Source organism: Ostrinia nubilalis, chromosome 12, assembly GCF_963855985.1.
Source record: "Ostrinia nubilalis chromosome 12, ilOstNubi1.1, whole genome shotgun sequence".
Classification (NCBI taxonomy): Eukaryota; Metazoa; Arthropoda; class Insecta; order Lepidoptera; family Crambidae; genus Ostrinia; species Ostrinia nubilalis.
The window spans coordinates 9615152-9640835 of NC_087099.1; the positions used below are offsets into that span (position 1 = coordinate 9615152).

Consider the following 25684-nt stretch of genomic DNA (forward strand, 5'->3'; position numbering starts at 1 on the left):
ATGCAGAAATGAATCAATGATAACTTGAAGAAATGGTGTTTGTTATTGTCAGTGTTATCCGCATGACATTGTTAAGTACTGTCACCAAGCCTGCATACAGAAGGCGATTCATAGAGATATAGGTCTGCTATACATATAAGAAAGCATGGATAGAGGATGAAAATGAAAAGAAAAGTGGTATAAATAAAGGAATATATTTGCAACAAACACACAGTAACGAGAAATTTACAATACAAATCATAAGTTGAAGTAAAATTAAATGAGAATAAATTAGAATTAGTGTTCCTTAATTACATAAGCAAAATCAGTCTTAAACACTAGCTCGGAACTAGTGCCAATTTATTATTACATACTACAAGGAACAACAAGAGATCATAGTTAACGTTTGTATAACACGTAATTTGGTTTCTTCTATGGCAGTTTCAAAGTCGTCGACTGATCAGCGTCTTTTAAAACAAACTAATTATGGCAAGTAAATTAAAAATATTATTATGTAAAAACTAAAATTACTTGTTAAAATTAATAAGAAAATAACTGGTCTTCATTGTCCATAAATGGGATGATTGAAATAAATAACACCAATTAAATAAAACATGTTTCAGTAAATTATTATTTACCTAGCAACATGATATGATAACCATCCCGAGTGGTAACTTTCTTCTTACCAAATAAGGGCTTAAGGTTCCCTTCGACGCTGATAAGTCGAGATCTAATGCATATTAATTTACAGCTGATAGTAGATACCTAATATCACAAAGTATACCGTTAACTCTATGCATGATTCGGTACCTGTTTATAAATATTACTTACATACATATTTTTATTAACATTATCAAGAGGAAGAGTTGTTATTATTAATAAAATAAAAGCGAACGTCTAACGAGACGCGAGTCTTATAATAAAATCAATTCAGACACAACAGAATTAAATTAGACCTTCGCTTTTACTCAATAATGAGAATGAGTATTTCAATAGGTCTAGGTTGAAATTTTATCAATACTAATCACACCACACCTTATTGTCTAGTTACAAAACGTTTTGTTAGAACCAATGGATAAGCGCACTTTGTTAGATCACCTTAGCAGAATGTTAGTTAACGTTATAGTGTTAATAAGAGAAGCTTGGCTACTATTAGACATTAAATTCATGAATTTGTACGTTATCTAAAATTACTACCGCGTGTTAATCTCATAATAGGTTTGCAATTTCATAAGCAACAAAATCGTTTCATCTTCATAAGCATAACAAAACAGCCACTGAACCCTAAATTATACTATTAACTACTTCATTAACATTGGGTTTGTATATTAGACAAGTTACTGGACTGTAAGACATTACAATGTTTCATACGGAGATGCCTCTTGAGATTGTCGGCACGAGTGAGTATGATCGGACACAGTGGACATTTGTGTTGCTCTGGGTTATGAGATTTCATGTGTTTTTTTATGTTATTCACTAATTTACCGCATACGCAACACGACTCGGGAACTGTATACGGTTTATTGTTCAGAGCCATTTTGAACGATTTAACTATGTTATCGAGATTCATTAGTTTATTTTTCAGGGATTCCTGTGGTATACTATTCTCATCAACGCCGTTATTCTCACCTGAAAGACATGTAATTGTTTCATTTGTGTTGTCGCAACTGTTTGGCATGCTTATCTCTGACTATCACACAATTCACAAATCCGCAAACCTCTGGCCAATGTAATTAGCGTCCTAACCTCGAAACCCATTTCCATAACTTACATGCACCTTAGTTTTTAAGAACCATGGTTAATCGTAGAATAAGAAGTTTCTAGAATAAGAAGACTAGCTTGGTTACGGTGGATATTATTGATCGATTGAATATGTTGTTTTGAAAAATATCAATAAATCATACCACTGCATGACCTATGTCCCTCGGGGGGCGCCAAATCATCGTTAGAATATGTACACCGATTTCTTCACAAGATATAATAAAATTTTGAAGCGTACAAAGAATTTGAAAAGCTTAATGGAATGGAACAGTGCAAATTATACGGAATGTCAAGCAACTAGTGGGTCATGCTGCAGGGTGCTAACATGCTTCTAGTAGTGTTATGGACTTCAAAATACATAAAATATCTGTTTTAATTGAAATATTTTTTGTTGTTCCTAGATATTTTTTGCATTTTAAATTGTTACGCAATAGAGTTATTGATATAATTGAAGAAAAAGGGTTCCCTTTATGCTAGCAAATTATTATTCATTTATTTATTTATGGCTCGACCCTTCTTCTTAATTTACACTCAATTCAGACACATACGTTAAAATATGAAGATCTTTGAAATGTTTACGCATTAAATTTTAAAAACTGACAATAGTATGTCAGATACTATGGAATTAAATATAACCAAATAAAATTATTTGAAAATAAATATTTTCAAAGTATCTTTATATTTTTGGCGACCGTCAGGCAACTATTAACTCTGTTCAATTTTAACCTCGAAATAATAATTTGCATCACGTTGAGCACGTGACAGATTTTGTCAAATCAATATATCTCAATACAAAAACGTGATTTAAGGAATGGTTCATTATGAGGGGTTGTGTCAAAGTTGACAGTTGCCGGGTAGGGGGAAACGGGCAAAAACTCACCGTCTATGGTGTCAGTCTGGTCCGGGTGTGGTTGAAGCATGGGCTCGCTCTCGTTGCACTCGTTGTTCAGCGAGCCCTGGGTCAGCATGGTCGCCATGTCCGTTACTGCCATCCCCTGAAAATTTCGTTAGCTAGTTGAAAATACATTTATTTTTTTGTGAACTTCTTCAGAGGGCTGAGTGTGTTTTTTTCAAATGACATTAAATGTATGACGGATTGTACAGCGCCCTTAGCGGGAAACTTTCAAAAACTAATATTTTCATACATTTTTAAACGCGCTCACTAGTGAGCGCGTTTGATGTAAACTCACACAGCCCACAGGTGTAAAAGCCCCTTTTAAAAGTCTATTTGCAGAAAATAAATGACTTATGAATATAGTTGTACGATTCTGAAACGTCAAGTGGCAAAAATCAGAACTATAGATGACCTACACATAACTGTCCCACCAAACTAATTGACAGGGGACCACCATCGTTTACATAGTTTCCTACATGGCAAAAATCGAAACCAGCGATCCGGTATTGACTGTGGCGCCTGTCAATGTCACGGGTGGGACAGTTTAGTCTATTGGGTCTATAATAACCCAGTATTGATAGTAGCGCCCTCCTGACAATGTCATAGCTGCGACTGTTCAGTGTTGGACAACTATGTGTATAACTTTTTTAGATAAGCTATAAATGTTTGAGTTAAAAGTGGGTTTATCACAATACTGTCTACTGGGTGGCTGGGTGATTGTTATCTAAATCCAAATAGCCAAACTTCTCCAACCAGAAAAATAAGGAAACCCCCAATATTTACAACATTTTTATTTTACATTATAAAATCAAACAGTATATTCATGACAGTTAAGTATGTTAATTCAATTGATTTTCTGACAATTTTATTATTGAAAATCTATCCTAGGTATTTTAATTCTAATGAGAGAATAAGTTCTTCATTAACGGTTAAACGTTTTCGTTAAATAAATCAGACAATTAATAGTGGTTCCTATAATATAGGAACATCATCAACATCATATTATGAGATATAGACCAATAAAAGTGAAATGCATCAATAGATTTTATTCAAGGAATGAAAATGAAATCGAGCTAGGAGCATTGTTTTAGAATACAAGTCACATACGATTAAATTAAGATCTCATTTTGTAATTAGGCAGTGACTATCACATAAAGGACAATGTTCGTTCTCCATACATTGTTCGCCTAAGAACCAACAATTTTGACATATTACTACCCGAAAGCGAAATAATACGATTCTGTGTGTAAGAACAATGATTCCTGATGGACACTTGCCATAAAATTAATGATTAAGAATATTAAATCACAGCGATTTTATAATATGTCGTTTATGACAACATGGCGTCTAATGTATTGTGTGAATGTATGAACACCGATTCGCGAAAAATGTTTTGTATTGTCGTCACGCCGAGTCGCAGCCAAATAGTATAAAATAATAGAACAAGTTTTAGAAATACAACTCGGCATTCCACTTCTATAATATGCCCACATATTGCACGTAAATAAACAACATGAATCGTAGGTTGTTTCCACCCTTGTCATCTGACACGTGAAATAAACTCCTATTGTATTATAGATATCGAAGCCGAATCGTATATAATAATAGAATGGGTTTTGGAGATCACTCGGGGTTCCACTTTTATGAAAAACCTACATATTGCATAAAAATAACACGAATCATGAGTTTTCTTTTCACCATTTACATCTGACACGAGATAACAAACTCCTATCTCCATGACTACCGTCGTAGTCTATGCCAAAGACTACAATATTTTAAGCAAGAAGTTTCAAACCTTAGCGGCTACAGTAACCCCTGGGCCACATACATCATGATAACATTCGGTCGACACCGGAATGAAGTCTTGCGATTATGCAAAAAAGCATCGTATTCTAGTGCGGCTATATCACGTTCAACCGGGGTTTTAATTCGACTAAAGTCCTGACTAAAGACTGGAAGAAAATACGCCGCATTGTATGAGCACTTCATGTTCGTTAAAGCGGCTTCAGATCTAGAGCCCACATAGTTTTCTTTCCAATAATATCCGCAAGTAGCGCTGCATGATCTTTACAACAAAAACGGCAATAGTTATTAAGGAGCCAAAATTATATGATTACTTTGGCACGGTATATACACGTTCGAAGTTTTGTCAATTTCATTCATTTCATCATCATCATCATCATTTCAGCCACAGGACGTCCACTACTGAACATAGGCCTCCCCCAATGACTTCCACATCGCATGGTTGGTAGCGGCCTGCATACAGGCACCTCCCGCGACCTTCACCAGATCGTCGGTCCACCTAGTGGGAGGCCTGCCCACGCTACGTCTTTCGGCTCGTGGTCGCCACTCAAGAACTTTCCTGCCCCAGCGGCCATCAGCTATACGAGCTATGTGCCCCACCCCGTCTATGTCTATATGCGCTACGATTACAGGGTATCATTTTGCATAGTCACAAGACTTCACTCCGCTGCTGTCAAATCAATGTCGCATAATGTTATCGCAATGTGTGTGGCCCTTGGCCAAATCACAGAAGCCTATGCGAAGAAAGAGCACTTGAATGACAATGAAAATCAGGGTTACCATTTTATAAGATCTCCTCACTATTGAGGGTAACAAAGTAACATTAATAATCTAGCCATTAATTACATTTATTACCTATACGAGAAAGTAAAGCAACATGCGGTTTTATTTTAATTTGTAAAATATTTGTAACAGTTTGTTCTAAGTTTAGTTTTACAACAGTATTGCTGTTTCTATTGTCACTGTGAAGCTTTGGGAAAATAAATAAATAGAAAAAATATTAACATAAATATTTATTTAAGTTTTTATGTTCATTATCATAATATGCCAATTTAAGTTACACTGTGTGACAGTCTTTGACACTAAACAAACTCTTCACCTTAATAATACCTACCTACAGGGCGTTTTTATAGTTACTCTTGCTGATGAAACAAGAAGGGTTGATTCTACTACTGAAATACAACTACTTTTCTTACAGGGCCAATATCAAATTCTCAAAAAAATTCACATCCTCGTGATGGTGATAATTTCTATGGAGAGGTTTTTTTTTTATATTCGGTCTCTTGGGATAAGTTATTCCATTTGAGCAGTAGAATTAATCCTTTTTATTTGATCACATATAAAAATAACACAAGTGTTTAGGAAAACTTCTTCTTTGGTATGGTATCACTACGGAGTTATAATGGCGGCAACTCTGTATCACTGACTTGTAAACTTTCAAACAGTATGAATAATAAGGGCACCACATTGGTTTTCTTTCTGAAAAAAGGCTTTCACTTTTAGTACTAACCCTTTAGCACTATTTCATTGAAATAAAAATACAATAAACGCACAGAAGACTGAAATTGAGTCAACTGACGTGACATTTATAATTTGTTGACATTATGACAGTTTGACAAGACTAGGGATTGAAAAAGTTTTAATTGAAAAAGTAAAATGACAATTTATTAAAACGATTCACAAGGATATAATCGATTAAAAATATTTATAAAATGTTCTGATACTTGCCTGTAGCGATTATACAATCCTGGTTTCTACTGAAAAACTACCTCGTGGCAAGATTTTAATAAAATAATAAAATCTTTAACTTCTCTTTCACAATCTATAAAAGTTCATTTGGTCTATTATTATACATGTGCTATGAATGAGGGTTTTCGCGATTGAAAAATCCGCGAGATGGCAATACGTAGACGCGAGGTCCAAATGCTGCATGATTGGTGGATTTTGACATATCTGTCAATGTCATGTCAAAAATAACCAATCATGCAGCATTTTGACCTCACGTCTACATATTGCCATCTGGCGGATTTTTCAATCGCGAAAACCCTCATTGGCATAGATTATGAGAGACTGGCAACTATACTAGGTTGATATAAATGTTTCTCTAACTTCAACTGGCATTGGATTCAACATCGGATTCTGATACTTTTACAGTTATGATACCATGAATATCAGTTTATGGTCCTAATTATTTTTATTTTATTTACGACCTTCGACTAGTTAGACACTTTAGATAGCTTCTCGTAATAGTGTCAATATCTTTTTAGCTTTAACGCAAATCTAGTCTTCAAAGCAGTTTAATCGATTTATTTTATTTTCAAAATCGATATTTTATTGTCTATGATGGCCGCAGGAACATCACTATACATGGACTCCCAGCAATAAAGTACGGTAATGCCTCGTACAGATTTTATCGGCAAAAATTATGGAACTTGATAGGTTTTAGACCATGCCACGCACCAAAACGTCCGGAAGTTGTAATAGTATTATAGAATAAACGTTAAAAGACTTATTTATTTAATTTTTCAATGCTTAAGTGTCCATTAGAATGAAAGGGTGCTTAATGTATTAAAAAAAATAGAAAATAATTATGATGGGTTAATGTTTTTGGGCGGTTTTTAGGCGGTTTCTGACAATGTCCTTTGACAGTTGTTTATTTGCAAGCAGATTAGTTTTTTTATTAATAAATAAAATAATAAAGTGATCACAAAATGACGTTAATGATATCTATTAATTTATTAAATGTATGTTCCAATTTATAATACATTTATAATTTAATCTACAAGCACGTGGATTGCACAGAGAAAACAAATTGTCTAATCATTTAGTTTTACTAATGTTGATGAATTATATTATTAACTAAATGATGATGTAATAATGTGCAACTGATTTTAAAATAACAATTGATCAATAATTTTGTATTAGTAGTATTTTAGGTAGTACTTATTTATCGCAAATTTACAATGAAACAATGAAATATAGAACTTAAAGATATTATACAAAATAGTTATTTTTATCACAGCTTCTGTTTATAAAATGTCAAAGTTATTTACATTTAGGCGCACATAACCGCTGACCCTTGCGATTTATCACTTCTAGTATGAATAAATAATACTGATCAAACGGCAAAATCTAAAAAAAAAAGAAATGGGCTAGTTTGCCTTAGTAAGTACATCCACTTGAGGCTAGTTAAGTGTAACGTGAACATGCTTAAAAGCTGCTCGCGAGAATAAATTATTTACACAATGTTTGACAATTTCTAAGTTTTCAGTATTCTGAATTTTATGATCAATCAAAGAAGAAAAAGATAATGTTGCTGTTTATTGCCTTAATAAATTAAATAAAATAAAAGAGAGATTAAGTTGCTTTTTCAGCTAACTAAGTAAGAAATAAATAAAAATATCATTAAAGGAGTTTCCAATGAAATAAACAAAATATTAAACAATATTGTTTTTTTAACAAATGAAATTTCATGTTTCGTTGCTTGACTCTTCTTTAGAATTCTGAGAGAGTTCTCTTTCTCTACAAAACTTGTGAGCTTTGCATTTATCGTGGTGATTCACAATTTCCATTCTAAAGTTGGCGTTGCCTTCAACGAACGATGTCCTTTTGACTGTGAGTTCGTGCGACCATTTTCTACAGTAGATACAGAACATGATGTTTCGGGTCTTGTCATATTGCAGCCAGGGGTATAGGGTGAGCCATCGGGAGCGAAATCGGCCGGATTTTTTTGTTGTGTTGGGTTTTGGTGGGGGCTGGAAACTACACAGTTGAGGCGGCTGGGTCAGCATCTTAGCTAGGACTGTGCTATGAGAGCGATGACCAGAGAAATCCAACGGACAGCTGTCAACCATCGCGAAGACATCCTTTTTTTGAGTCATGGGCGCCGCGTGCACACTCTGTCAAGAGAAGGAAAGGATCTGCTTATTATATGAGATATTGTTAATTTCTCTAATCAGGCAGATCCATTCCTTCCCGTTGACAGAACATTTGTGTAGTAGTGTGTAAATAAAAAAGGATACACAAGGAAAATTACAAGAAGTCAAGAAAAGAAAGAAAAAGATCACCCTAATTAAAGTTATTATACAGGGTAGTTCGAAAAGAAATAGAGCTGTGTTTCTAATTTAAAGTATCTTTGCTTCCTTAATATTTTGTCCTAACGGTTAAAAACTTTGATGGATCAAACTACAAATCCCTCCAAAATTGGGTTTTGTAAATCTCCTGGATTTTCTAAAATACCTCGAATATTCTACAAACGATGATAGTTAATTTTGTGTACCTAGTACATGATAAATATTTAAATTAATGTATGAGAGTTTGTACAAAGCCTTTAACCACGCGGAAATCACAATATTCAAGCATTTTTTGTGTTTCTTCGTTCGTCGAAACAGAATTTTTTTTGAAGGTTATAGGTACCTAAATAAAAAAAATATGCATGTTTACTCCATCGTACTAAAAGTTAAAAAGAAACAAACATGTAGAATATTTTTTGTTGCAAAGCAAGGCAGCATTAACTTTTAAGTTTAAAAATGTAAAATTGTTTAGTTCAAAAATATATTTTCTTTATTTTAGTAAATGAAAAGAAACGTGGATTGTCTTTTATACAGAAAAGAAAAAAAATTAAATTAAAAAAATATCATCATATTTTTTTATAGAATGTCACGAATGATGGAATTCTGGTGTTAATTCTGAAAACTGTGATGGCTTTATTTAGTGGTGTTTATCAACTAGGAAAGGGATCGACACCGTATCTCCTTTCGTGAACTGTCATCGCCTTTTGCGCGCTGTCATCCCCCAAGGCGACGGTGAATAGGTCAGTATCAGCCTCAAGTTGATACGGTTACAATCCCTTTCCGGGTTTATAAGTGTGCTACGTCTTTAAATGCGCATCACAGGAAAAAGGCACTAAGTAAATATTAAATATCTTTGGACAATGTCACACAGCGTCATTTAGCCCCAAAGTAAGCTACTAAAATGCTTGTGTTATGGGTGCTAGCTTAACTGATATACTACTTATATACTTTTGAATTAAAATATGCACTATCGGCCACAGTTAACTACCTAAGATACCTGTTCCCGTTCATGTCGTCTCGTTCTATCGGAAAGAATCACCATTTGATGAGAGCGAGAGCAAAAACGAAATTGGATAGTTAACACTGTGGCCGATAGTACATACATAAACACCCAAAATATAAAGTAAAAGTTTTTAAATTTTCGTGTCACTTACCGTGAGGTGGGTCTGGTCAAACGGCGGCGGGGGGTGCGGCGCGGGGTGGTGGGGCAGCGCGTGCGCGGCGAGCGGCGCGTGCGCCGGCTGCGGCGGCGCCGGGTACGCGTCCGGCTCCTGCTTCACGTGCGGCGTGTGCGCCGGCGAGCGCGGCGTCAGGCGCGGCGTGTGCGCCGGCGGCGGCGTCGACGGCTCGGAACCGGAGCCGGTGGACCCGCCCTTCACTTTTAGGTGCCCCTGCTGTAGGAATTACGTAGCGATAACTAATAATTCCAAGAAATATCTAAAAAAAAAGTGTATTCTAGCCCTGAAAACCGGGTTACTTTTCAATTTGCTGCAAAATTCGACTTTAAGTACACAGCTGTGAACTCGGTAAGTAGTTATAATGCCGCGATAATAGTCTAGAGTTGGCATAAGAGCGCGGGCACGCGTCCGGCTCCTGCTTCACGTGCGGCGTGTGCGCCGGCGAGCGCGGCGTCAGGCGCGGCGTGTGCGCCGGCGGCGGCGTCGACGGCTCGGAACCGGAGCCGGTTGACCCGCCCTTCACTTTTAGGTGCCCCTGCTGTAGGAATTGCGTAGTTGATAACCAATAATTCCAAGAAATATCTTAAAGTGTATTCTAGCTCTGAAAACTGGTTCAATTTGCTGCTAAATTCGACTTTGTACATAGCTATGATTTATAATGCCGCGATAATAGTCTAGAGTTGGCGTAAGAGCGCGGGCACGCGTCCGGCTCCTGCTTCACGTGCGGCGTGTGCGCCGGCGAGCGCGGCGTCAGGCGCGGCGTGTGCGCCGGCGGCGGCGTCGACGGCTCGGAACCGGAGCCGGTTGACCCGCCCTTCACTTTTAGGTGCCCCTGCTGTAGGAATTACGTAGTTGATAACCAATAATTCCAAGGAATATCTAAAAAAAAGTGTATTCTAGCCCTGAAAACCGGGTTACTTTTCCATTTGCTGCAAAATTCGACTTTAAGTACACAGCTGTGAACTCGGTAAGTAGTTATAATGCCGCGATAATAGTCTAGAGTAGGCATAAGAGCGCGGGCACGCGTCCGGCTCCTGCTTCACGTGCGGCGTGTGCGCCGGCGGCGGCGTCGACGGCTCGGAGCCGGAGCCGGTCGACCCGCCCTTCACTTTTAGATGCACCTGCTGTGTGAATTACTACCATAAACCAACAATATTGCAAGACATCAAAAAATCGCCTGAAAATAAGGTTAATCTTCAATGTGCTGCAAAATTCGACTGCAAAATCTGGTGGAGCCGCCCTTAACTTTTAGGTGCCCCTGCTACCTGTATGAATTACCACATTTACCACCTTAAACTAATAATTCCAAGACTTATCTTAAAAAGATTGTATTCTAGCCCTGAAAACCGAGTTAGTTTTGATTTTGCTCTCAAATAACTAGTCTTTAGAGTTGGCGAAAAATGGCGGAAACGCGTCCGGCTTTTGCTTCACATGCGGCGTGTGCGCCGGCGGCGACGTGGACGGTTCAGAGTCAGAACCGGTGGAGCCGCCCTTCTCTTTTATATGCCCTGACTGCTGTTTGACGGAATTGTTTGTTGATTAATGAAATTGGCACTTCTGATTTCTTTGAACCGTCCCCTTCACTTTTAAATTCCACATTATTATGATCTTCATCACCAGGTCATTAAGTATCCACTGCAGGAGTCTCTTCAGTTTCTTTCACGCTAGACGGGTGCTATTATTGTACCTACAGTTATAAATGAAATGTAATAATTTCCAAAATAGTGAAGAGAGAATGTTATATCTTAGTAGACGTGCATGTTTCCGGATGTATCTCGACTCTTAAATTGTTTATCAAAACAACTTTGCCCTATTTACCCTTCTCCTGATCACCTGACGTCATGAAGTATGAACAACAAAAAGATAAAGTACTGTACAAAAATAACGAGGTAGGTGAAAACACACTCATGTAGGAGTGGGCTTCATTAAGATTAATAATAATCTTAACGACAAGAGTCATCCAGTCCATTAAAGTAGTAACAAAACAAACCAATAAAGTGTATCACTGAGCAAAGGTCTCTCTTCCACCTGATCTGTTTGGCCCTATATTAACTTTAATCAGTTGTATAACACAATTGTTTCTTTAATAAAATTTCTTCGACTCGTTGCGCGTTGGTCCCATAAAAGCTGCAGCATTTTAAGCACTAGAATCATCAGATCCTAGACATTTTTCCATGATGATATCAAAATTAAATAAATTGAATCGTTCGTTCGTTCGTTTCAGTCAAATGACGTCCACTGCTGGACAAAGGCTTCCCCCAAGGATTTCCATAATGACCGGTCCTGCGCTGTCCACATCTAGGTACTTCCAGCGACCTTCACCAGATCGTCGATCCACCTAATGGGAGGCCTGCCCACGCTACGTCTTCCGGCCCGTGGTCGCCACTCGAGAACTTTTCTGGAAAATTTAATAACCAAAACATTCACGTACCTCATAGTGCCTGTACGACAGGTCGAACTCGTCCCTGGGTACGGCCGAGTTCTTCCTGCGTCTCTTCTCCGGGGGCAAGTGGGGCGGGTGCTGCGCCGGCGCCGCGGGCAGCGGGGTGAGGGCCGCGGGGGGCGCGCAGTGCGCCGCGGGCGGCGTCGCGAACGACTCCGTGCGGGAGGATAAGTTCTCGGCGCTCACTGACGGCGTTGAACGCTCCTCGGACTGTAGGTAACACAGTGATCATGATGTACGCTATTGCTTATGAACCATTGTTAATGAGAGGGCTAATGGACGGCATTGAACGCTCCTCGCGGACTAGGACACACAAAGTTTAGGATGATGATAAAGGAATTCTTACAAGGACATTGTGTGAAGACAAAAATGGCACAATAGACCAGAATCACGAATGACTCCGTGCGGGAGGAGAAGTTCTCAGCGCTCACTGACGGCGTTGAACGCTCCTCGGACTGTGGGCAAGTGTTCATGACGTTGATGATTAAGCTAAATGGGCAGTGTTATATGTGGCACAGTGCGCCGCGGGCGGCGTCGCGAACGACTCCGTGCGGGAGGATAAGTTCTCAGCGCTCACTGACGGCGTTGAACGCTCCTCGGACTGTGGGCAAGTGTTCATGACGTTGATGATTAAACCAAATGGGCATAGCTAATTAAGCTAAATGAGCATATTAGTAAATGTGGAGACTTTAAGTGGCACAGAGGGCTGCGGAGGGAACTGCGAACGACTCCGTGCGGGAGGATAAGTTCTCAGCGCTCACTGACGGCGTTGAACGCTCCTCGGACTGTGGGAAACATTGTTCATGACGTTGATGGTTAAGCTAAATGGGCAGTGTTATATGTGGCACAGTGCGCCGCGGGCGGCGTCGCGAACGACTCCGTGCGGGAGGATAAGTTCTCAGCGCTCACTGACGGCGTTGAACGCTCCTCGGACTGTGGGCAAGTGTTCATGACGTTGATGGATAAATTGTATATTATATTGCTGTCGCGACTGTGCGACGGGCTGTGGGCAACATTGTTCATGACGTTGATGGTTAAGCTAAATGGGCAGTATTAATGTGGGGAATCTGTGGCACAGTGCGCCGCGGGGGGCGTCGCGAACGACTCCGTGCGGGACGAGAGGTTCTCGGCGCTCACTGACGGCGTTGAACGCTCCTCGGACTGCAGGTAACACAGTGATCATGATGTACGTTATTGCTTATGAACCATTGTTAATAACGCTCCTCGGACTGTGGGCAACATTGTTCATGACGTTGATGATTAAGCTAAATGGGCAGTGTTATATGTGGCACAGTGCGCCGCGGGGGGCGTCACGAATGACTCCGTGCGGGAGGATAACTTCTCGGCGCTCACTGACGGCGTTGAACGCTCTTCGGACTGTGGGCAAGTGTTCATGACGTTGATGGATAAATTGTAGTTGAAAGGGAAACTAAAGCGACATAGTTAATGGGGCGGCTAATAGGAAAAGTAGGCCGCAGGTGTCACAGATCACTCCGTATGGGAGGAGATATTTTCGCGCTTACTGACGGCGTTGAACGCTCCTCGGACTGTGGGCAAGTGTTCATGACGTTGATGGATAAATTGTAGTTGAAAGGGAAACTAAAGCGACATAGTTAATGGAGGGGCTAATAGGAAAAGTAGGCCACAGGTGTCACAGATCACTCCGTATAGGAGGAGATATTTTCGCGCTTACTGACGGCGTTGAACGCTCCTCGGACTGCAGGTAACACAGTGATCATGATGTACGTTATTGCTTATGAACCATTGTTAATAACGCTCCTCGGACTGTGGGCAACATTGTTCATGACGTTGATGATTAAGCTAAATGGGCAGTGTTATATGTGGCACAGTGCGCCGCGGGCGGCGTCGCGAACGACTCCGTGCGGGAGGATAAGTTCTCAGCGCTCACTGACGGCGTTGAACGCTCCTCGGACTGTGGGCAAGTGTTCATGGCGTTGATGGATAAATTGTATAGTCTGGTCTACGAGCACGTAGAATTTTGTCCAATGACCCCAAGCTACCCATCCTTATCGCTCGCGCGTAATTATATTGCTGTCGCGACTGTGCGACGGGCGCCCGCAGTGAGTGTGCTCACAGACCGGGCTTTAGTTGAAAGGGAAACTAAAGGGACATAGTTAATGGGTGGGCTAATAGGAAAAGTAGGCCGCAGGTGTCACAGATCACTCCGTATGGGAGGAGATATTTTCGCGCTTACTGACGGCGTTGTACGCTTCTCGGACTGTGGGCAACATTGTTCATGACGTTGATGGTTAAGCTAAATGGGCAGTATTAATGTGGGGAATCTGTGGCACAGTGCGCCGCGGGGGGCGTCGCGAACGACTCCGTGCGGGAGGAGAGGTTCTCGGCGCTCACTGACGGCGTTGAACGCTCCTCGGACTGTAGGTAACACAGTGATCATGAAGTACGCTATTGCTTATGAACCATTGTTAATGAGAGGGCTAATGGGCAAACGGGACCACGGAGGGCGTCGTCAACGACTCGTGGGGGCGAACGAACGTGCGGGAGGAGGGATTCTCAGGGCTCAATGACGGCATTGAACGCTCCTCGCGGACTAGGATACACCAAGTTTAGGATGATGATAAAGGAATTCTTACAGGGACATTGTGTGAAGACAAAAATGGCACAATAGGCCGCGGGGGCGTCGCAAACGACTCCGTGCGGGAGGAGAGGTTCTCGGCGCTTACTGACGGCGTTGAACGCTCCTCGGACTGTGGGCAAGTGTTCATGGCGTTGATAGATAAGTTAGGCCTCGTTCTCACTATGTCGGACCGGCAGATTTGTCGGAAACCGGTCGCCGGACAGTGTTCACATTACGCCGGATCCCGTAAGAAAATAGGACAGTTAACAAGTCTACTTTTATCAAAAAATGCGAGCCGAATGACGCGAGGGGAGCACGGGCGGGGCGGGCGGGGGACCGATGCCGGACAAACTCGTTCACACTACTCCGGTCCGGTGATTCTGCCGGAACTTCGCAGTGACAAAAAGCTCGGCAAAAATTCCGGATCCGGGATATAACGGAATGTAAACAGCTTCAATAAAAATTGTACAGCCACTAGCCCTTCCGGGAGTTTTACCGGTCCGGCGTAGTGAAAACCGGGCCTTATTGATGGTAATAAGGATCAAAAGAAGAGTGCGTGTCGCTTAAGGATTATTGTTATTGAGAGGGCTAATGGACAAAAGGGGCCAACGAGGGCGTCGCGAACGACTTCGAGGACTACGAGGAGAGGTTCTAGGGGCTCACTGATAGCGTTGAACGCTCTTCGGACTGTGAGCAACACCAAGTACATATATGATGATGATGAATTAAGGGCAAGATGTTGTGGGGACTTTAATTGCCGCAGTGAGTGGTACTGGTACGACTCCGTCCGAATGGAGCGTTGTTCGATACTCGCAGAGCTGAAACTCGTCTCGACTGTACTAAACACATATTTTCTGACAGCACAGAATAAATAAATTGTTACTAAAAAGGGCCATCAGTTTGAGCATATAATGCCAAGTCACCGGCTCATGATCACTATCAGAAACAGATTGTTCTATAGAGTTCAACTAGCTGTACGCTAGCAACAAGCTGCTTGGCGTTTGGCATTCTACGATGGTACTGGCTTGCCAGTCGAAGCAATGAAACCACTTTACATATCTCAAAATTAAGTGGACACCTTCCTTCAACACTTAATACTGATACCACTGCCTAGTACTATGTAATAACGATGACCCACTATTATTCTCAAGGTGAAAACAAGGACGACTATCAACATAACGGATTTGAATAACATTTGAGATACAGATTGGAACACACTTCTTATTCCGATAAAATACATGGTTCCTAAACGACATGTCGTAAATTATGTATTTCTGGAATAGTCGAAATTCTACGTCGACATAGCCGGGTGGTCAAGGCTACATTGCAATAATCGAAGCAATAAAAATTATTTACTTTAAATTATGGAATTTACATCTTCAACGGCAGTTGTATCGTATCAATTAATTATGCAGGGTCACTGGGCGAATGTCACTAAAAGTTCAAGGTAACCAGCTTAAAATTAGACAAAGGCCTGCACTTGTGATTATATCTAGGCTTTGGCATTGATTAAAATTCAAAAATCCATAATGCCGTTAAAATAAAAAAAGTGCATACATAGTAGGGTGGTCCTTATTCCTACGAAAAAATTTTTTTTTCTTATATTTTTCGGGGCACCACGTAATTTGAATATATACCATATGAAAGTCTTTCATTATTTTTTTTTAAATTTTTAAAAGACATTTAGGGGTCGCTACCAAGGTTTGAATTTTAAGTAAAAACAAAATCTGTATTTGTTACATTAATTTATTTTTAAAGCCAAAGCCAAATAAAAATATTACAAAATTATTGTTCTTGCTATGAACTAAGATATTATGTACAATGTACATATTTGAATCAATTATTTTTAAGATATAAGAGTTTACTTGTTAGTATCTCGACGCGTCGGTACCATGGTCGGTACAGAAGAGGGGTTGAGGGGAGAAGGGGACAAGAAGCGATTGTCTATTCTATCTATGCGATGTTCATTTGCACGTAAAATGTGATATAAACACTTAAATAAAACATTTATGAAACCATGATTTAAGATTTTCAAAGCTTTTGTAAATATTTTGACAGCTGGTAGCGACCTCTAAATCTAGACTAAAAAAAAAACAAAAAAAGCTAATTTCATATTTAGAGGTATATAATCGAATGAGAAAGTGCCCCGGGGATAATTCAAAAGTCGAAAAATAAGGACCACCCTAATACATAGTATACATAAAATGCAAATATTATATTCATATTACCTTAGGATTCAATGTATTATTTTCTGTCAAACCTCTAACTTGTAAACTTTCAGCAGTTTTTAGGAACATCGGTAGCATATTTTGGCCAACATTCACCTCACCCTGGAAAAGAGATTAAAATAAAGAAGAATACATCACATTTAAACTATTAATTTAAATATTGAAGTTTTTATCATTACACATACCTTATACATGAAATCCAATAACGATTTCATCTCTGATAATCTGACATCTTTCAGGAATATTATCGGGTGTGGATGTGAGTTTTGCAGGAATATAGTTTCAAAATATGGAGAACAGGCCGAGAGTATTGTTTGATGTGCCTAAAACAATAAAACACATAAAATTTAACTTAAATAAGTCGTTATTGCCAACCATTCCGTTTCGGAGGTTTGAAGGTCTTTTCAATATGTGTACATTACATTGAAATAGTGCATAACTACCATTTTGGCATTACCATTTTTATTGTTATTATAATAAGGTTGAAGCAGCTTTTCACGAATAGGTATTTAGTAGGCTATTGAGGGTTTTGTTAAAATCCGTTTATGTTTTAAAATATTACTAAGATGACGACCAGTTTTCTTATACGGGATCACGCAAATATTGCGTCATACGATGATGATACGAATACGAAACTCGAAGATAAGTTGGGCTTTCACTTGTCTAGTCTAATAATGTGATTGAAGTCAATCCTAAAGTGTATGATTGAAAATTGATGATAATACTGCAATAACAATAGACGAAATGACAGAGCCTTAAGATTGCACTGTCGTTTCGGTACTTGAGCGTAAATATATTAATTAGGGCTTATTTGGAGAAGTCCCATACTCATTGATCGAGGCGATATCAGATACATTTGCGCAGGCAAAAAACGACCAATTTAGTGCCTTGAAAGAGTTTGGCACAGCGTCATCGCACGATTTAAAATTGAATGATAACAAGTCGGCTAGTATTTAGTTTTGTACTTCCTACATGTTAGCTGCGTGAATTTAGTATTTTTTGCAGATGCTAAATTTCTCGAAACGTATACAGCGCGTGTAAGTAAACTGGTATTACCTACATAGTAACAAACGCAAAATTTGTACCTGGTATTGTAATAAATTCATTGTATAATGCATGTGACTTAGTAGTAAAAACTGAATATTAGATAACGCATGTCAAATTATGTAAAATAAGTTTGCATCTAGATGTAACAGATACTATTAATAATAAACTAACTAGTAATTAAGCATAAATAACTAATTATAGCGCATATATTATTAGTCCAGTCATTTAAGCTTAAATTAGGTAAGAATCTCGGAATTCGAGATACCCAGCTGTAAGTCTGTAAATACTTGTATATTGACACCCTAAAAGTTGTCTCAAAACCTACATATGGTAGGGTGTAAGCAACTATTAAATTTTAAGGTCAAAGGTCACAAAAATCGCTTTTTTTGGAAATATCTCATTTCCTATGGGTTTTTTGCTATTTGTATTTATTATCAATATTGTAGAATAAAAAATTCTCTACAAATTTTGTTCAAAAAAAATTTTTATACGGTGAACCGTTTTCGAGATAGAGGGCGGCCGCTAGTACTTATAATAAATCTGTAGAGGTCAATTCTGTACATGAAATATATTTTCAAAATAACTATCAGGGGGTGATTAGTGATCGATACTGATGCCAAAAATGCAATTAGTAAAATTTTTGTCTGTCTGTCTGTCCGTCTGTATGTTCCTTATAGAAACAAAAACTACTCGACGGATTTTACCGAAACTTGGTACAATTATTCTTCATACTCCTGGGCAGGTTATAGTATACTTAGGAATTCCCACGGGAACAGGAATTAGCGGGAAAATCCTTTTGTATGAAAAATCTAAACGCTTAACGGAAGTTAGACGCTTGAAATTTGGCATGTAGGTACCTTAGTAAAAGTAAACAGCAAGGAATTCCCGAAATTCCCACGGGAATTAGCGGGAAAATCCTTTTGTATGAAAAATCTAAACCGCTTAAGTTGACCTGAAGTGATGCAGTGACCGCGCGCTCTCCGCCCTCTATCTCGAAAACGGTTCACCGTATAAAAAAAATTTGTAAACAAAATTTGTAGAGAATTTAGTATTCTACAATATTGATAATAAATACAAATAGCAAAAAACCCATAGGAAATGAGATATTTCTAAAAAAAGCGCAAAAAACCGATTTTTGTGACCGTTGACCTTGAAATTTAATAGTTGCTTACACCCTACCATATGTAGGTTTTGAGACAACTTTTAGGGTGTCAATATACACGTATTTACAGACTTACAGCTGGGTATCTCGAATTCCGAGGTGAACTTACTATAATGACTGGACTATATGGTATTCTGACGTTTAAAGTTAAACTTAACATTGTCAAGTGTTATCGAAATCCATCCAGCTTATTGCGTGACGGAGTATCAAATCCGTCCTCTCATCTCGCGCGTTTTTACGAGTAGGTGTAATATTAGTCAAAAACTATTGAACATATTTTCAAGCGTATAACCAATAGAGTGATGACTTTTATAGTCTATCCAATATAGCTTGATTAGAATGACAGCTGCCATCAAAAGTAACGACATAACTTTGTAGTAGCGATCAATGAGAGCTAAATATTGGCGGACAAGAAATAATTCACGTCTGACCTACAAACAATGTTTTCGACGACAGTGCTTCCAATAAAAATGATAATTTCGTGTAAATGCAGCGTTAAATTACACCAATAAGTAGTAATTCGAAATTATAAAAATCAAGCTAGAGTATTAACGACGTCTCTACAAGGTTATCTCGAGTTACAAAAATGTTAGTGTTGGGACATATCGACAAATGTCATATTAAATTAAAACTATTTTTTTAACATATTTAACAAATTTTTTTTCTAACTAATTTTTTAACATATTTAAGTCAAGTTATACGTTTTTCTAAATGTTCACTATTAAAAACCAAAAAACATTTCATTCTTAAATGATCAAACATCGGAAATCAATCACCGGTAATTTTTTGGGTATTCATAGCACCGTTGCTCTAGAAGAGATGCCCACCGCCCTCTAGCGAGAGGAAAAAACCACTGAAGAACACTGATGATAATGACTACGACTTAGGTTGTACACCCTTGACATGAATTTTAAATTTTACTGTCTTTAAATTTAAATCATAATTGTCATTTTTATGAATAAAGATATGAAGAAAAATTGGGTGCATTTTTTTATATCATTTTTTCGAAAACTTATCGATACATCTATGTGAACCGTACGAAACATACCCATCACTAGTCACATTCGTTTGACAGCCGTCATTCTAATCAAGCTATATTGGATAGACCTATACGAGGGTGGTCTGAAAAGTTTCCGACCTAACATAGATACAAGATTTTTTTTCTTAAAATTTATTTTTATTTTTCTACATAGTCTCATCTACAGTAATTAGTCGGCGCCAAAACTCGGATTTATTGCGCCTAAACTGCGCCAACAGAGCATTGGAAATGTTCATTCGAACACGTCGTTGGTCTGACGTTAGCAAACGCGGCACCCAACGCGCGGACAGCTTTCTCATGCCTAAATCTTGATTTAATATGTGACAAACACGTTCTTTGGACATTTTCATTGCCTCTGCTATCTCTCTCACTTTAATTCGGCGGTCGTCTAACACCATTTGGTGAACTTTAGCGATGTTATCGTCAGTAGTTACAGTTTTTGGACGTCCCGAACGTTCATCATCTCCCAAGCTCTTACGGCCACGTTTAAATTCGGCTGCCCAAAATTTTACTGTGGTAAATGACGGTGAAGAGTCCCCGTACACAGAATCTAACTCATCTTTGATTTGCGTAGGGGTATTCCCTTTCAAAAACAAATATTTTATGACAGCTCGATACTCGATTTTTTCCATTTTCACAAAAATACTCACATCGACTCACTCAAACGACTTTCAAATAAAAACCGCGCGTCAAAAATGGCTGAAACTTTGAAGTGTTGCTGTTAAAAGATGCACAATTACATTCCCTGACTTTAATTGATGTGTGTTGCCATCTTCACGTTGAGGTCGGAAACTTTTCAGACCACCCTCGTAGGTAACATATCATTTGTAAGAAGAAATAGACAGGATAGTTATAATCCCGGGTTTTAAAGGGGGACGCGCGCAATAAAATATTTCTTTGACAGGCCGATATTTACGCGGGCGAAGCTGCATGCAACAGCTAGAAGTTACGAGTTTCGAAAAAGTCGTCGTTCGAAAAAACAGGCCGTGAATCCAAACGACGATATACAATATTATGATACTTAAAGTATTTTGTTTAGTCCTATTTGTACCTACAACATACCTACAATATTTTCGTAGATTCGTTAGTCTCTAAAAGCTATAAGATCATATAATATTCAAATACATCAACTTTCTTGGTCAAAAAATAGAAACGTACGCGTATCTATTAGTCGATTCAAACTGGACATTTTATATATTCAACGGTCTAGTCTAGACCCTAAAACTTGCCAAACTACTGCCATAAAAATTAGAAAGTTAGACAACATGCAGCTCTTCTGTAGACTCCTTTCAACCTACCAAACAAATTGCATTTTATTAGCATAAAACTTTAACTTTCATAATTGTCGAATTTAAATGGCATAAAGGAAGTGGCCGGCCAGAGGTGTTATTGACCTTTAAGTTTTAAAACTGTACAATGTACGGTGCACATATTAACGATAAGGGATAAGACTGCAATTTGTGTAGTTTCTGTAGTAGAACATCTACTTAATCTGATACTGACAACTAGTACTAAGTACCTACCTATGTGAAAAAGAGCTTAAAAAATTGATATTATTCATTTACAACTTCCATAAAGCCTAGAACAATATCCTACTCAAAAAGTGTCAAAAACTATGTTTTAATATGAATAAGACACTAATATATTTTAAAATATTACAACTAGGCTAAGACTAACCTTGAAAAAATTAGCAAATATTTAAATATCTATAATGGTAATTACCTTGGAGTGATAGCCAGTAAAGTAACGAACTTGACGGCAATTAAGATTAAATATACCTACTACGCATTTTGAAAACCCTCAATATTTCAGTACAAAAATATTTCATAAATTATCGTAAGTAGTATATTAGGTATAAGATTTGAGAAGTCCGCGACTTAGTGCGTACGCGTGAAAATAACTTTTTTTTTTCGTTTTCATAACATTTTTCATTGACGCTCTCCTCCTATTGGTCGTACGTAGCGTGATGGTATATCCTAAGCCTTCCTCGATAAACGGGCTATAGAACATTTTTTTAAAACCGGATCAGTAGTTCGTGCGATTAGCACAAAGAAGAAAAAAAACAAAGGTTTCTAGGTAATGTGATGGTTGTTGTAGTATGGCTAATGTTGGCGTAATCAATTTTTCGCGGACTAAGTAAAAGGTACACAGGTAGTAAATGGTAAATTAATGACATATCAAGTTTAAATAGATATAACTTTGGAAAAATGAGAATTTAATCATAAATCCTAGAAGTAATTCTAGTAGCCCATAAAATTATAAAGAAAAATTAGTGGTGCTTGTTGTAAATAAATATTTCGATGATGATCATTTGATGTAGTAAATACTCTGTCTTAATGGATGGATAGGGTACAAGAGTAGTGCTCTTAAAATTTCGAATATTAATATTGGTTTATAATAATTTATTATTATGTTGGCTCTAGATTATACTAAGCAAGCATGTAAACTAAATAGTGCATCTTAGAGAATGGATGGAGTATTAGAGTAATATAGTATTAATAGCTGTGTGACACTAAATTAATTTTGATAATTAATTACTATCAATTAATGTTGTGATGGCACTAGATTTTAATCAAGTATATTTACAAGACAATAAGTTATAAATAAATTCACAATTTTAATCACTCAATATTATATTAAATTGTTCTTCAAATACATTTATTATTACTTGTAATACCTATTCTATTTATTTTATAATAATCAAAGTATTCTACATTAACTATTTCTATCACACTGAAGTATTATGTGACAAGGTTTAAATAAATAGGTATTCAATTGAACAAAATTGTACATATTAAGAGCAGAATTGCACATATTTAGACATATTTTGATAATGAACTGGTACAGGAAAATATAAATAAGCATAACTTATGGCTAAAATATTGCAACCTGTGTTTTTGCATGTTTAGCCTTCTTATAAAAACTTTTTAAGCAATTTTGCATAAAATATACAAGGATAGTCTTTGAGCATGCTAAAAATAGCTCCCAGCAGTTCGAAGAAAAGGACAGTTTCAAGAGACAATTTTGTCAAGGTTTTTATCCCGTGCTGACCATATGGAGCAAACATTATTGCATGTAATTTAATTTTGTACCTGCTTTTAGGGAAAAAATTCCCTTATCGTTTATTTATTAAAGATCTAAGAGATTACTACGCTTTACAATGGATGACTCTACATCTGCAAAATTGGTTAATTAGGTGATAAATTATTAAAAATTACTTTTAACAGAGTAATAAAGTATCAAGATTAAATATAAAAAAAACAGGAAAATAAAATCTTTCAACTGTTCAAACATTTTAAAATCAAGAGTTAGATACTGCTTTAAAATTTTAGCATTGTAAATTAAAAAGATATTGCATGCCAAGTAAATATATGAGGAAATATTGTTTTTAAAGTGTGAATTAAATCCAATAATGATCCAAATTTTTATTTATTGTTGATGATAATCGTTAATTAATGTAGAAAAATCAATTTGATAATAATGCATTGTATTCAAAATTATGTATAATGCTGTAACATGACATAATGTATCATTGCATTACTAATGAATGTTTACTATTGAATGCAATTTGTTTATTTAGTAAATAGTTGAATGACTTGGCCAACAATGCATTGTTTATATACATTTCCATCAAATAAAACAATTTACAATTACATGAAATTACATATTAACAGTTACAAAATAAGTTTCATAATGTTTCTGTTTGAGTAAATTGTAACTGTTTTACAATTTGCTTGGATAATCAATGTTTATACCCAAGTACAGTTAGTATTCTAAGAGAAGCTGTGTCTATGAGCTAGATGCATGGAACAAAATAAGGGCACTCACCTTGACTGTTTCTCCATCACAGGCCAGCGTGACATCGCAGAGTGCCTCTCTTTGTAGCAGGCTCGCTAGCACATCTGTCAGATTGTTAGGGTGGTTGTTCCAGCGCAAACAAAATTGCTGGTCCATTGTAGGTGCTAGTGTCAGTGACCGTGCTGCAAATAATACCATACCTTTAGGACATCATTAAAGTTATGAACTTGACACCACGCAAGCACAATTAATTATTAAATAATATACCATAGGGTTAATTATGCAATAATTAAATGTAATGCAGAAATAAACCGAAAACAAACCCGAATTTACATCACTGCTTATTAAAGAACCGGTGATTAGAGGTGCGCCGGTTATCAAATTTACATTAAGATGTGCAAAAAATTGGCGGCCATAGGGCCTAGATAGGAGAGCGCAGAGATAAGTGACATCAGCGACTCGAATTAATGGGGGCCGCGGGCAGCGAGCTTACTGTACAACTGTACTCCACATTGACAGTTAGCCCGCCGACACATATCTACTTGTTGCATGCTCCAAACAAGACCCATACATTATGTAATTTAAATCCAGAAGACACACGGCGGGGCCACCGACCCTACGGGACGCGGAAACCTCTAGCCGCCTCTAATAAACGAGTTTAAAAAAGTAGTACCGCTCGCCAAAAAAATCGCAACATGCTGACACCGTTATAATCGCCAAGCTGGATGTCCCAGTTGCTAGGTCCACACGCGCGATTTCATGAATTTGTGAAGATGCACCACTATTTGTTGTTATCACAGAGCACGCCGCGTGCCTAGATTTTGGCGACCGAAGATATACGAGATAACTAAACGCGTAGTTGTGTCAACTTTGGCTATTCGTAGCGCCATTTGCCGATCCCGTATCACAGAATCTAAGAATTGTATTATCAATCAACACATTTTTTTTCTCTAAACACAATTATAATTCACCAACACAATTCCAATCTATTCCAAGACACGATAAGTCAATAATACCTAACTCACCATTTGCAAAAATTTTGCCATCACAAACGCCACCCGACCCCTACCTTGCACTGTCTTTTTGACCACACACACATCTCGATTTCCGTGTTCACTCACGGCCTTCGGAATATCTTTCACATCATAATTCGGCCAGTATTCGCAACGCGAACTTCACACGTTTCTCACTATGCGGCGGTAAATTCAAAATTTGCAATACATTTTTATCGCTTATCAACAAATATGTATTTAATTGATTGATTTCTTTCATAGAAGTTAATCAATAAGCTTTATACCTTTAATCTAGCTAAGCAGAAAGTAAGTACTTGCAAAGTTTTCGAAGATGTATTGTTTTTTGATAAAAGGGCTTAGAGGTTATAATGAATGCGGAAATGAACTTTGTTTTTTTTTTCAACTTAATTGTAAGCTCCGGTTTATAAATTTGAGCCTTTATAATATCTTCATGTAAGTTTATTTTATTTTTTTCTCTCAATCTAAATTAGATCAACCATTATTGAACGTTGGCCTTGACATTATTATCAATTTTTGCACATGCACAGACAAGTAGCGCCATCTCTGATAACCTTGTCTGGCATTCAACTATTTAGTTGCCAAGCCTTTTGAAAAGATGGCGCTACTAGTCATGAAATATTGTAAAAATAGGCGCTTTACTATAAC

At 37.7% G+C, this 25684-nt stretch overlaps 1 protein-coding gene across 1 annotated transcript; it reads right to left on the bottom strand.

Moving 5' to 3' along the window:
• Positions 1-178: 178 nt before the first annotated feature.
• LOC135076930 (sex determination protein fruitless) lies at positions 179-25189 on the bottom strand. The gene is made up of 8 exons (XM_063971450.1): positions 25031-25189; positions 24036-24187; positions 17145-17282; positions 16960-17061; positions 12121-12342; positions 9666-9902; positions 2621-2735; positions 179-1608 (listed from the first exon to the last, which is right to left on the bottom strand). Exons 2-8 carry the CDS (start codon positions 24159-24161, stop codon positions 1289-1291), a joined length of 1260 nt encoding a protein of 419 aa, XP_063827520.1. The 5' UTR covers positions 24162-24187; positions 25031-25189; the 3' UTR covers positions 179-1288.
• Positions 25190-25684: the final 495 nt, after the last annotated feature.